Below are 14,655 nucleotides of genomic sequence, written 5' to 3'. Positions count from 1 at the left end.
CACACAGATGAAGACCAGACACTGGTCTTTCAGTCTTTCATCTTGCCCAATATTTATTTTTTATTTAATATTTTTCATATTGTGTCATTTCCTCAGCATTTACATACAAATTTAAGTCCCTTACATTAATAGGTTTTCCCTCATGTGAATTCTCTGGTGTTGACTAAGGTTTGAGCTCTGACTGAAGGCTCTTCCACACTCACTGCATTCATAGGGTTTTTCTCCAGTGTGAATTCTAAAGTGTCGAATAAGATGTGAGCTCACTCGGAAGGTTTTCCCACATTCACTACACTCATAGGGTTTCTCTCTGGTGTGAATTCTCTGATGCCGGATAAGATGTGAGTTCAGGTTGAATGCTCTCCCACATTCTTTGCACCCAAAGGGTCTTTCCCCAGTGTGAATTCGCCGATGTCTAGTAAGATCTGAGCTCTCTGCAAAGCTTTTCCCACATTCATTACATTCATAGCGTCTCTCTCCAGTGTGGATTCTCTGATGCCTAGCAAGTTTTGAGCTGTGCCTGAAAGCTTTCCCACATTCATTACACTGATGAGTTTTATCTGCACTGAAAACTGCTGCATGTTTAGCAAGTTTCGGGCTCTTGAAAGATTTTCCATATTGGTGAATTTTTTCTCCAGCATAAATTCTTTGAGGGTTAATAAAATCTGAGTTCCATTTGAAGCTCTGGTCACAGGTACCATGTTTACAAGATTTCTGGTGTGTGAATTCATTTGAGTTCAGATTTAATCTCCTCTCACATCCATCATGGCTTATTATTTCACCTCTGACTATATTTTTGTGGGTGAGGATTTTACCAAAACCTTCATCCTGGGCAGATGACAGTCTCTGAGACTCCCCTGATTCTTTTTCCCATTGCTTCTTTACCCTACCTGCAGACTTACAGATGTCTTGAGATTCACCAGATGCTTCTGATATGTATCCTGAGATTCTTCCAGATGTAATTCTCTGTGATTCAATTTTTTCAAAAATTTCCAGCTTTGGCATGGATCTACTGTTTTCACTCTCATTATCTAAAATAAAAAAGAAAGAGGTAAATATCACCTGTTTGCTGCACTAGAAGAAAGAAAATTTTGCAGCATGCTCAAGATAGTTACATATTGATATGCCCACTTTAATATATGACCTTTCAAATGAGAGGAATGATAGAATGAAAGAGGATGACAGGAATGAAAGAAACATTGGTAAGAACAAGCAATGCCTGCAGTGGTTGGCAGAGAGAGGAATCAGACATGTGAAGCATATATATTAGAAAAGATTGGGAGGAGGATTGCCATCAGCAAGAACTCAAGAGATAGGGGGAGACAGAGTAAGGAGAAGGAACTCTACAATGTTGACTGAAGGGGATCTTGGGAACCTTGGATCTATGATACATTTCTAGAGGGAAAATGGAGGCACTACCTCAAAGAAAGCAGATTAGAACACAAAAAAAGTAAAGCTATGTTACTCTGAAGTATGTGTGAGAAAACTTCCATCCAACTATCGTCTATTTCTTCCTCATATTCCATGGTAAATCAGTCTTCTAAATCCTGTCATCTCTGTCCGCTAAGTGTCCCTTGTATAAATCCCTTCTTTTACATTTCTGCTACCATTGCTGTAGCCTTCAACCTCACCATTTCCTATCTAGACTTTAACTGCCTCCTTGCTGTTTTGACTGCACTTTTCTTCTTCCTAGTTATCCTAAAGATCCTTACTAGACTAATGGTCATTAAACACTGTCATCCTTACATACTCTACTCAAAAACCTTGAATCTCTCTCTCTCTCTCTTTTTTGTTACAAGACTAAACTCCCCAGCCTGGTTTCCAAGATCCATTTATCATCTAGTCTTCACAAATCCCACCTTGTAGCTCACAACTCTATACCATGCTGGAGTTGAACTGCCCTTCTTTGTTATAAGGTATCCTTTGTCTACAATATGCTAGGGCAGGAAAGAGGGTTAGGGAGTGCTGTTCGTGGGGTGAGGGAAATTTACAATTTTATATAGGATAGATGGAGATGTTTCCAGAACAAACCTGAAGGCAGAATGTGTAGAAATTTATTAAAAATTAATGGTGGCTGGGCGCGGTGGCTCATGTCTGTAATCCCAGCACTCTGTAAGGCTGAGGCAGGTGGATCACGAGGTCAGGAGTTTGAGACCAGCCTGGCCAACATGGTGAAACCCCGTTTCTACTAAAAATACCAAAATTAGCCAGGCTTGGTGGCAGGCACATGTAACCCCAGCTACTTGGGAGGCTGAGGCAGGAGAATTGCTTGAACACAGGAAGCAGAGGTTGCAGTAAGCCGAGATCACGCCACTGCACCCCAGCCTGGGTGACAGAGCAAGACTCCGTCTCGGGAAAAAACAAAACAAAACAAAACAAACGAACAAACAAACAGTAAGTTATTCTTGGGTTTACTATAGGGACCATTCACACCTTAAGTGATACTGTATCTATGAATCTTTTAAATAGATGAGTTTTAGAATAGAGATGCATAGTCTATGGAAGTAGTCTCTAGAAGTATAGCTAACTTTCTATAAAAGTGTAAAAGAGCTTTATAAGACCAAGAGCATAAGAGGAAAAATATGGACCAGGGTCTATGTTACTTGTGAATTAGATACTATTTCTCAGTATATCATCGTGTATCTGTTTCTCTTGATCATTATATGTACTTCTCTATGAACATGTTTTGCTTCTGCCCATGTATTTCTTTTTGTTTTGCTTCTTTTCTCTTTTTATGATATTTTTTCACTCATTCACTTTTATTTCTTTTAATTTGGTCATATCATAAAAATGTTCTGTGTTTTGGAAATATTCTGGATAAGGAACAAAATTATATTTTCCCCCACAATTGGCCAAAGACTCACAGGAAAACAAGTTCTCTCTTTTCATTTTTTTTTCCTTTTTGAGATGGAGTCTCGCTCTGTCGCCGAAGCTGGAGTGCAGTGGCGCGATCTTGGCTCACTGCAAGCTCCGCCTCCTGGGTTCACACCATTCTCCTGCCTCAGCCTCTCGAGTAGCTGGGACTACAGGTGCCTGCCACCATGCCCAGCTAATTTTTTAGTACAGACGGGGTTTCACCACGTTAGCCAGGATGGTCTCAATCTCCTGACTTCATGATCTGCCTGCCTCGGCCTCCCAAAGTGCTAGGATTATAGGCATGAGTCACCGCACCTGGCCACAAATTCTCTCTTTTCATTGGGTAATAAAGGAAAGGACCACCTACAGTTACCAAGACTAGTTTGTGAAGGGAGATTCATTCTCCTGTTTCTTCAGTGATGTGCACTGTATGGCATTCTGCCCCTTACCACAGTCCCATAGGAGCTGGGGTTCTGATGAATCAAAATAGGCCTTGGTTTCCACTGGCTGTAACTGGACACTAAGTGCTGGTCCAGGTGGTGACACTTTTTTCCTGAATATTTCTTGTCCACGTTCATGGGCTTGAACCTGAGAAAAATAAAGTACATTTGGGCTATAAAAGAATCCCTGTGTTAAACATCTTCTAACAACGAAGAGAAACTCCCATAGGAATACAAAACTGGGGAAGGAAGAATCAAGTCTGAGTCATTTGTAAAATGTCATGTGGAATCAAACAGACAGGAAAGGAGACATAAATGCACATTCAACCAATAGCTCCTGCAAGCTAGATACGCAATCTCAGGCCTCTCCTCCCATTGTGGGACTTTATCCATTATGGAGGTGTTAGATCTCCCATCCCCTATGCACCTGGAGTACTGCTTTATCAGTGCCTCTCTCCAAATCTTCCACTATGGTCACTGCCTCCTCTCCACTCTCTGGGTAATGTTCATGCACCCAGGCCTGCAAATCTCCTGGCAGGATGGTCAGGAACTGCTCCAGCACCAGCAGTTCCAGAATCTGTTCCTTGGTATGGATCTCCGGCTTCAACCACTGACAGCAGAGCTCCCGGAGCTGGCTCAGTGCCTCGCGAGGTCCAGGAGAATCCTGGTAGCAGAACTGCCTAAAAAGCTGCCTGTAGAGCTCCTGCTTAAGGAGTTCACTTCTCTGTAAGCAAGCGTCCTGCCTGTGGATAAATTCTTCCTCTTCTATCTTCACTATCAAAAGTCCTTCATCCTCTGGAGAGTTCTGGGCTGCAGCTTTCTTTGATTCCGTAGCCATCTGTGGAAAGAATATATTATCAGAACTGCTTTGGAAAGGGTCTTCTTTAGTTTCAAGAGTCCTCCTGAGGGATCAAAAATTACTATTACTGTCTAGGAAAATGAAAGACCATGTAATAAAAATCATCATTCTCCCTTACACAAAAATTTACTGGGCATTTATTGTATGCAAAAGCACTGACATACTTGATTTGTAGAATACAACTGTTATGATTTCTGCTTCAAGATAGCTTAACGTTTAAATTTAAAAATAAGAATTTAAATTAGAAACAATAAACTTAAATGTAATACTAAATATTAACAAGGTACATGTTATTAAATTTTAAAAGTCACAGAGAAAATAAGGATGAAAAAGAAAAATGACAGAAGTGCTTCATAAAATGGAGATGGGAAAAATACAGATGGTTGCAGTGGTCAAGGGAAGCTTAATGAAAAAATGAAATTCTGAAGAATAGAAAAGATTTGACTGGGATGCGAGAGAGAAAGAAGTAGGAAATTACAAACAGAGAAATAGTCTGAACAATTGGGTAAGGGTAGGAATACAGAAGTGGGAAAGCAAAATGTTTAGTAGGTTTGTATAAGAAAATTATCGAGACAAAGCTTGGAGATGTCACTGCAGAAAACATCAAATGTCAGGTTCATGAATTTGGAGTTTATCTTTTAGGCACTAAGGAGTCATTGAAGAGGAGTCAATTCTTCTGAGCAGAATGACCTACTGAACACTGTAGAGATGAATATGTTCTTAATTTCTAGGGTGGGTAGTAATAGGAAAAGACTGAAGCCACTGTATTCATGAAAGTATGAGGTTCTTTTTTTTTTTGAGAGGAAGTCTCACTCTGTCACCCAGGCTGGAGTGCAATGGCACAATCTCGGCTCACTGCAACCTCCACCTCCCAGGTTCCAGTGATTCTCCTGCTTTAGCCTCCTGAGTAGCTAGGATTTCAGATGCACATCACCACACCTGGCTAATTTTTTTGTATTTTTGGTAGATATGGGGTTTCATCATGTTGGCCAAGCTGGTCTCAAACTCCTGACCTTGTGATCTGCCCACTGCCCAACTCGGCCTCCCAAAGTACTGGGATTACAGGTGTGAGCCACCGTGCCAGGCCTGAGGTTCTTTTACTGAACATTTCACTAAGTTGACTACTGACTGATGCAATCACATACATTTTATTAAGAATCTTATCACAAGCAAAGTGTTGGGCTATAAGTTGTATAGCGATGGTTTACAAGAAAGTCTGAATCTGACACTGGGCTTGCTGCCTAATCATCATATGGGATCTCTGGTAGAAACAGCTTCTTAGACCCTACCTCTGGAGATGCTGACTTGGGCCCTGCTCCTAGAGATGGTAACTTGGTCAGTATGGCATATGCCTGGAAAATCTGTATTCTAATATACAGCTTAATGGATTAAACAAGAAGTGTTTGAGTTTGTGAACTAGTTGGGAAGAAATTATAAAACATGGAAATAAAAGATTTAAATGAGAAACATTTAACATGACATACACATTGCACATGTTTGTTAAATGTTGAATATTGAAGTATAAAATGAATTTATGGTGGAGATGCTGAATGTTCTAACTGTCCTGCGGTGGGAAGAGACTGTCAATGGTAGAAGGTATTTCCCAGAGGTGGTGGGTGTTAGAAATAAATTTTTGGGCGGCAAAATAAATAGCACTCGAACATGAATTTTCTCATCAAGGCAATTTTGCTTCTATAGAAAGGTGCGTCTTGCAGATGGAGCAATGGCGAGAGCACACCTGAACAAGGGAGGGGAGGGGTTCTTATCACTGACGCAGGTAGCCCTTACTGCTGTGTCATTCCCCTATTGGCTAGGGTTAGACTGCACAGTCTAAGCTAATTCCGATTGGCTATGTTAAAGAGAGCAGGGGTATGAACCAGAGTGGTGGGGTGAGCAGTTTCAGCGGGAAGGACAGTTATGGAACGGGTAACTAAGGTGATGCAGGTCAGAGCAGGTGACCAGGGGAATAGATGTGAACTACTGATTGGAACTGGTGGAAAAGGTTGTTTACTGAAACTAGGGGCAAGAAGATGAGGTTAAACTTTAAAATGGAGAGCAAAGAACTGAACATACTGACATAATAATTCTTTGAAGAGAAATGTAGAACTCACTGTATTTAACATGGGGCTTAAATTGGTCAATAAAGGATGAGAAAGATTCAGAAAGGAAAGGACAGGAACAGAGTTGAGGAAGTGGGAATGAGCAGCAGGTTGATGGTGAGATCAGCTTACAGGGTATGGTGGCTGGAGTGACTAAGAACTCTACTGCCTCTGTTAAGAAATTGCTCAACTCTAGTCTGAGTTCTTACAATTCCTAACACATACATATATGAATATATAAGTCCTTGTATTATTTTTAGTTGTTTGGCTCTTTTTTTCATCAACTGATTGCTGTTCCATGAGGTTAAAGACCATGCATTATTAAGTGTTCTTAAGGCTTCATATTTGTTGATTGAATGAAAGGAAAAATTTGGAAAGTTTCAGATGACTTCTGTTTTGGATGATCTGTATTTAAGATGATAATAAGACATCTACTTGGAAAAATATTTCCAACAGAAACAATGATATTTCAATAATGGAAAGGAACTTGGAATGGGAAGACAGATTTTGACAAGTGTTGGGAACAGGGCCCCAAATCTGGCCATAAACTGGCCCCAAAACTGGCCATAAACAAAATCTCTGCAGCACTGTGACATGCTCGTCATGGCCTTGATGCCCTCGCTGGAAGGCTGTTGGTTTACCGGAATGAGGGCAAGGAACACGTGGCCCACCCAGGGTGGTAAATGGCTTAAGGAGTTCTTAAACCACAAACAATAGCATGAGCGATCTGTGCCTTACGGACATGTTCATGCTGCAGATAACTAGCCAGAGCCCATCCCTTTATTTCGGCCCATCCCTTTATTTCCCATAAGGAATACTTTTTTTTTTAAATGCTACTAATATTTAGATGAATTTATTTTTTTACACATATATCTATACATTTTAAAACATATAGAGATTAAATTCAATGTGCATTTACTTAACATTTGCAAGAAATTATATGAATATTTAATATATATTCACTAACATACTTTTAGTAAATCTTATGACTGGCTTGCTGTCAATAAACATGTGGGTAAATCTCTGTTCAAGGCTCTCAGCTCTAAAGGCTGTAAGACCCCTGATTTCCCACTCCACATTCTATATTTCTGTGTGTGTGTCTTTAATTTCTCTAGCGCCGCTGCGTTAGGGTTTCTACGACCGAGTTGGTCTCCGCAGACAAGATTCATGAAAAGGGTAGTTGAAGATATCTATCAGTATTAATTCTCCAAGGCTATGAAATAAATATCACAGGTTCAGACTGAACCTTGGAAAACAAACAGTTTGAGTGAGTATAAGAACAAAATTTATCAATGATAAAAAAAAAGGAGGGGGTTAGTTCCATGTATTAACCAGAGAGTCTCAATCCCTTATATTTTACTGGGTCATTCCTTTGATGTTTCTTGTTATGTTTCCTAGATTCCCTAACCAAGTAGTGTCCTAATGCTTAATGAGCATGATCTCATTTACCATAGTAGATGGGTATAAAGTAGGCCCATATAATCCGAATGAAACTTCAATTATGCTAAGCAGCTGGTTCTACGACATGTTATCTCAGCTGACAGTCCTATCTCCAGGTGTTTTATCACTTCTCATCCATTTAAAACCTAGTCCCCCTAAAGTTAGTAGCTTTAATAAATATTTATTGAGCATCTAGTGCCTTATAATAGTGTTAGGAGGACTTACAAAAACGGGTAAGCAGAAGTGTAAACAAACGCTAGGAGAACAGAGAGGAACGAGTAATTGATTATGAGAAAGGTGGAGGTTAAAGAGGAGGGCTCCTGATGGATGAACATGCCTTGGTGGGTATATGGAGGAGGGGAGAACGGGTGAGAGTTTTGTTGGTGGAGGGGGAGAGAGTCAGGGGAAATCCGGTAGAGACCACAAAGCAGAACAGAGGCGTCAAGGGGCATGCTGGTAAAGGCTCCCATAGTACCTTGTGTTTCTCAAGGGTAGGTCAGTGTTGGTTTCACTGCATCCTCGGCACACAGGAAATACTATTTACCGTGTCAATAAATTTCAGGACAAGCCGGGGTTGTCCCCAAGTGTCCTACAAAAGGGCAGTTACTCTTCCCAAGGGAAGCAGGGGACTGGGGATGGTCGTCACAGCAGTTTCTTTTGGCAGACAATGACAAATGCGAGACATTTGACACCCCTCCCCGTTCCACCTGGCTGGAATGGGCAACTCCTCTTACCAGTGACCCCAAATTCAGGATCAGCAGGACAGCCCCCACCCCACGCCACCACGCCCTCTCAGCGCCCCACTATGACGTCACGCGCGGCGGAGGTAACTATGGAGACCGCCAAACCCTCACTAAATACGTAAGCGCGCCTGCCCTCCCAACGCCGAAGCTGGTTCCACCTTTCTCCGGGATTCCTCTGAGGTCCAAGGTCTAGTCACCCAGAGGCTGCTAATTTCAAAGGCACTATGAGAGGGACTGGATGTTTGGAGGGGGAAACAGGGCTGGACGTCTGGGTCCCCAAACCCGGACTCACCTCTCGGACAGGGCTGATTCCGATCGGACACTTCCGGTGGAAGGACTGAGCGGCACTACACTTCAAGGATTCCGTCCACAGGGACTTGTGAGTCTGCGCAGAAGACGGGATGCCTTTGGACTACGATTCCGGGAATCCTTCCTGGGTCGCTTCAGGCGCAGACTTTTCGCCAAAGTCCTGAAGCTCTCAGGGCTTGAAGGAGAAGGCGTCTTTTTTCTCCATTGTAGTAGTGTGTCTCGCTAAATAACAGAGGGGACTCTCGAAAATAAAATGACGTTGGCCGGGCGCAGTGGCTCACGCCTGTAATCCCAGCACTTTGGGAGGCCGAGGCGGGCGTATCACGAGGTCAGAAGATCGAGACTATCCTGGCTTGCAGGGTGACACCCAGTATCTACTGAAAATACAAAAAAAAAAAAAAAAAAAAAAAAAAAAATTGCCGGGCGTGGTGGCGCGCCCCTGTAGTCCCAGCTGCTTGGGAGGCTGAGGCAGGAGACTCGCTTGAACCCGGGAGGCGGAGCTTGCAGTGAGCCGAGACCGCGCCGCTGCACTCCAGCTTGGGTGACAGAGTGAGACTCAGAAAAAGAAGAAGGAAAAAAAAAATATTTACACTCGAGCACAAATTTTCTCAGCAAAGCAATTTACTTCTATAGAAGGGTGCGTCTCACGGATAGAGCAGTGGCTAGAGCACACCTGATCAAAGGAAGGGAAGGGGTTCTTATCCCTGACGCAGGTAGTCCCTAGTGCTGTGTCGTTCCCGTGCTGGCTAGGGTTGGACCGCACAGTCTAAGTTAATTCCGATTGGCTATTTTAAAGAGAGCAGGGGTAAGAGCCGGGGTGGTGAGGTGAGTAGTTTCGGCGCGAAGGACGGTTACGGAACAGGTGACTAAAGGTGACTCAGGTCAGAGCAGGTCACCGGGGTGACTCACGACAGAGCAGGTGACTAGGGGTGACTCAGGACGGAGCAGGTCACCAGGGAAACAGATGTGAACTACTGATTAGAACTGGCGGAAAAGGTCGTTTACTGAAACTAGAAGCAAGGAGATGAGGAAAATGAGGAAGTTAAACTTTAAAATGGAGAACAAAGAACTGAAGGTACTGACATACTGGTTCTTTGAAGAGAAATTTAGAACTCACTGTATTTAACAAGGAGTTCAAGGCCAGCCTGGCCAACATGGTGAAACCCCGTCTCTACTAAAAATATAAAAATTAGCTGGGTGTGGTGGCGAGTGCCTGTAGTCCCAGCTACTTGGGAGGCTGAGACAGGAGTATCGCTTGAACCCAGGAAGTGAAGGTTGCAGTGAGCCAAGATCATGCCACTGCACTCCAGCCTAGGCGTCAGAGCAAGACTCCACCAAAAAAAAAAAAAAAAAAAAATTTATTCGGGAATAGGAAATTGCATTAAAGAATAGACTTGCCAGAGTAAACTATGTTTCTATTCAGGGAGGTAAGGGAAGACAAAGGTTTTTAAAGGAAGAATAAGGAGGTTTATGTGATTGTTTAAAATCATTATCCTTGACTACAAAGATTGGTAACAAGGATGACACCAGTCTGAGGTTAGACAAACAGTTGCTGGGCAGATATCCTTGCAGAAGTATTTTTGGTGTAAGGTGGGTTTTGCAGTCATATGTGATAGTTTTCTTATGAGGCGTACAAGCCTGAGAAGGGCTATAAAGAGACCCTTGAAGAGACCCTGGCTCTATCTGTCAGATTCTTGCTTTTGTTTTTATTTTTTAACACTAGTGGACCGGGTGTGTTGGCTCACTTTTCTAATTCCCCACTTTGCGAGGCAAACACGGGAGGATTAATTGAATTCAGGAGTTCGAGACCAGCCTGGGCAACATAGCTGGGACCTTGTCTCTACAAAAATTAAAAAAAAAAAAAATAGTCGAGGGTTGTGGAGTGCACCTGTATTCCCAGCTACTCACGAAGCTGAGGCGGGAGGATCACCTGAGCCCAGGAAGTGGTGGCTGCAATAGTGAGCTGTGATTGCACCACTGCACTCTAGCCTGAGTGACTCCTGCCTCTATTTAAATCTCAGACGGTGAAATTGAAGCCCACGCAACAGGGATGCAACTGAAACTTCACCTCCTCTGCAAAACCTTCCTGCATTCCCATGCAACTTTTCTTCTAAGGCCTTGTTTGATTCATCGCCTTACTCCAGTGGAACTCAGATATTCAAAATGGTATTAATTATAACCACTGGCTGTCATTGGTCCATGCGTGGCCTTAAAATGTGAACATTTTTTAATCCATTACCTGATCTGTAAGAACTATAGATTGACAACAACTTAGATTTAATACTACTCTTTTTCTAGTCCCTCTCTGTACTACCTCTCATCTGAGGAAACACTATCACAAATTTTGTATTTGTTGTTCCCTTGCTTTTTAACAAGATGATTCCATTAGATATGTACTGTTTTGTCCCTCGAAAGTGGTGGCAGGGGAGTTCACACAAGGGAGTGCCCAAAACTGTCCTAGTTGGGGCTGGTTGGAATTCCAAAGAAAGAAGCACTATGTGCCAAGGTGATCAGTCTAAAGCATTTATTGAGGGAACTTACATCGTGTTGCAGAAATCCTCCCCATGGATAGGAGAGAAAAGGGGTGTTCTACCTAGATATGTCTGTAGTGAGGGGGTCAGGGTATGGAGTTTATATGAGGGTTTAAAGAATTTGGCTCAGGGCCAGAGCTAGTTTCTTTCAGTGTTTTTGGCGACAACTTAGATACCTTTATCAGTGCCTGAGAATGTTCAAGACCCAAGTTTGGGTTCAAGCATGCTGGGAAAAAGCTGCAGCTGGCTAGGTCAAAGAGAGGTCAAGGCACTCTGATTTTCAGTCACAGAATAGTCAAGGCTCTATGATTTCCAGTCAGAGATCCTACAATCCATTTTCCTGATTGTCTCTTACAATTTCACATGCCCATCTCTTCCTATATGTTCCCTGAGCTGGTCAGAAAGGGTGGGATCGTCGGCAATTTCTTTCCCCTGGCTTTATGAAACACAGCAAACAAAACCTACGCTAACAGTAAATACAAGTGCACATGACAAGATCTAAAATCACATTTTCCAAAACGCTTGCTAGCAGAGCTTTCCACCAAGGACCCCATCCTGGAAAACATGACTTTGTGTAGACCACTTGGCATACCCTATGTGGTCAGTAAGCTGTAATTGCTTCTATAAGTGAAGGATGGATTGATTAACTTCAGCTTCTTTGTCTGGAATATGCACACAATGTTCACTTTTGAAAAGGGCGCAGGTTCCCCCTTGCACAGGTGTCAGCATCTCTAGGGCCATTTGGTTTTGTAGACAACTTTTTTCATTGCTGCTTTTTCAATGTTCAAGGCCTCCATACCATGTTTGGCATCATTCAAAGCTGTGGAGACGAATCTCTGAAGGGCTTCCAGCTTCTACATGATATCAGAAGAACCTACTGGAGGCACAAATATAGTCAATAAGTAATCCCACCAAGAAAAAACAGACCTACTCCACTGACTTCTCCAGATGGACTCATTGAGGGATACAGGAATGGTGTCAGAGATTCTGGAGTCATCCAAGCCACCCCAGGGGAAGCCTGGGCCGCAGGTTAGTAGCACAGAGCCACTGGGTACCATTTGGGGCAATTCAGTATATTCCTGGCCTACCAGACTGTTTGTGACAAATCAATCTGTGTCCTTAAGGATAATGGTGTATTGGCATTGGGCAGTTGGGAGGAAACCTAGGTACTAGAATACCTTAGGCATTACCTGAATGTCTTTAGCGTGATTAAGTTGTTCCTAACAGATCTCTGCAACTCAAGAGAGCATCCTTGCTGTAGGGATGAGCTAAAGAAAGCCATCCCACATTTGCCAGTATGATCTCCATTGCCAGAAACTGGTGCTCTTCAGGGCAGTTTTCACTTTTATGGTTGCCTTCTGTGGGACATGTTTAGGGAAAAACTTAAATTTTGTCTATAGTTGTTCAATGTCATATCTCAATCACTCACATTTGCATGTGTGGTGTTAGATGGATCTAGGGTACCTATTTTATATGTATTGTCCGGTTATCCAAGTTTGTACAGAGATCCAGTCTTTACCCAGTAGTGGCTCAGTCCACCATAGAGTTCCTACATGGCTATTCAAGGTCATAAGACCAAACACTCAGCAGTTAGGTTGGCCATGCAGGTGGGCTGTGTGATGGCCCCAGGCCAGGAAAACATTTTGGAAGGATTTCCAGGTGCCAGTGGGAATGATATAACAGCAAAGGACAAGGCAACTCAAGCTAACAGTGAAATGAACTGTAAACTAGTTCAACCATTGTGGAAAACAGTGTGGCGATTCCTCAAGGATCTAGAACTAGAAATACCATTCGAGCCAGCCATCCCATCACTGGGTATATACCCAAAGGATTATAACTCATGCTGCTATAAAGACACATGCACACGTATGTTTATTGCGGCACTATTCACAATAACAAAGACTTGGAATCAACCCAAATGTCCATCAGTGACAGACTGGATTAAGAAAATGTGGCACATATACATCATGGAATACTCTGCAGCCACAAAAAAGGATGAGTTCATGTCCTTCGTAGGGACATGGATGCAGCTGGAAACCATCATTCTCAGCAAACTATCGCAGGAACAGAAAACCAAACACCGCATGTTCTCACTCATAGGTGGGAATTGAACAATGAGATCACTTGGACACAGGAAGGGGAACATTACACAGCGGGTCCTATTGTGGGGAGCGGGGAGAGGGGAGGGATAGCATTAGGAGATATACCTAAAGTAAATGACAAGTTAATGGGTGCAGCACACCAACATAGCTCATGTATACATATGTAACAAACCTGCACGTTGTGCACATGTACTCTAGAACTTAAAGTATAATAAAAAAAAAGATAAAAATAAATAAATAAATAAATAAAATAAAATAAAAATAAATAAATAGAAAAACATTTAGAGTTAAAAAAAAAAAAAAGAAGTGATTACAACGATCTCAACTTGTCAAGAAACAACCTGACAAGCCCCAAACTCTCTTCTCTGCTTTACATTCTAGTTTTTCTCTCAAGATGAAAGAGGAACAAAGCCATATGATTACTTTTCTTACAATTTGATTGAAGTGATAGAGTAATGGTGTTGCACTACTTCAGAAAATGGTAAAATGGAGTAATTGCAATAGGGTAATTAAATTATAGAGAAAAGAGGCAATTGTAATAGCACATAGTATTCCCATTCTTCCTCTGTCTACCTGCCATTTGGGACAAACACCTGGTGTTCAGCAGGCTTTCTGGAGCTGTCAACCAAAACTCCAAGACAAGGATGTCCTGCTGACTCCAGAAAATAAACAAGGCAGATTTGAAAGGTCTTATAGACCCAAATGGGGGAAAAAATGGAGGGGTAATATCTTAGGATCAAAAGCCGTACCTGAAAGTTGGCATAACATATTTTCTTGCAAAGATCATGGGGATTGCATGCTCCCTTTGGGTAATTAACTAGTGCAGCAGAAGGAAATAGAAGAGTAAATTCTTGTGGGAAATAATGGAGTCATCAGGGAAATCATCAGATGATTGGGAATCAAAACTCTTAGGTCCTTTTTTAGGTTTTAGTCTGGGCCATAGCTGTTCATATCCTTAAACTTTGACTTTTTATTTCTATGGTAAAATACTCTTGGTGTTTGGTGAGGCAAAAAAGTAAATTTGGCAAGATAGCACAAATATGAACAGTATTTGAATACTTCTTTGTACTTAAATTGAGATTTTTGTCAGTTTTCTTAGGAAAGAATATTGAAGTCTAATTTATTTATATTTTAATATAATTTTCAATTGAAAATTATATTAAATCCAAAGAGTTTTTTTTTTTTTTTTCCATTGTCACTGGATTTGTAACTTTTATTTACAGGTTCGATTGGCAAAGTTACTGGAATGTATGACATACAAAATAAACACATGAAATTT

The 14,655-nt window shown here is 41.9% G+C and overlaps 1 protein-coding gene across 3 annotated transcripts; it reads right to left on the bottom strand.

Annotated features, from left to right (window-relative positions):
* Window positions 1-27: 27 nt before the first annotated feature.
* On the bottom strand, window positions 28-8,992 carry ZNF165 (zinc finger protein 165). Of its 3 annotated transcripts, none has more exons than XM_025383446.1 (4): window positions 8,167-8,992; window positions 3,721-4,131; window positions 3,303-3,441; window positions 28-1,028 (listed from the first exon to the last, which is right to left on the bottom strand). In XM_025383446.1, the coding sequence occupies exons 2-4, from the start codon at window positions 4,129-4,131 to the stop codon at window positions 121-123; spliced, it is 1,458 nt and encodes a 485-aa protein (XP_025239231.1). In that variant the 5' UTR covers window positions 8,167-8,992; the 3' UTR covers window positions 28-120. The 3 variants fall into 3 exon arrangements, with proteins under 3 accessions (XP_025239231.1, XP_025239234.1, XP_025239232.1); XM_025383449.1 differs by having other exon boundaries at window positions 8,426-8,510; XM_025383447.1 differs by having other exon boundaries at window positions 8,236-8,449.
* Window positions 8,993-14,655: the final 5,663 nt, after the last annotated feature.

The sequence above is a fragment of the Theropithecus gelada genome, chromosome 4, assembly GCF_003255815.1.
Source record: "Theropithecus gelada isolate Dixy chromosome 4, Tgel_1.0, whole genome shotgun sequence".
NCBI lineage: Eukaryota > Metazoa > Chordata > Mammalia > Primates > Cercopithecidae > Theropithecus > Theropithecus gelada.
The sequence above is the reverse complement of the archived record's forward strand: the minus strand, read 5'-3'. Positions and strand labels throughout refer to the sequence as shown.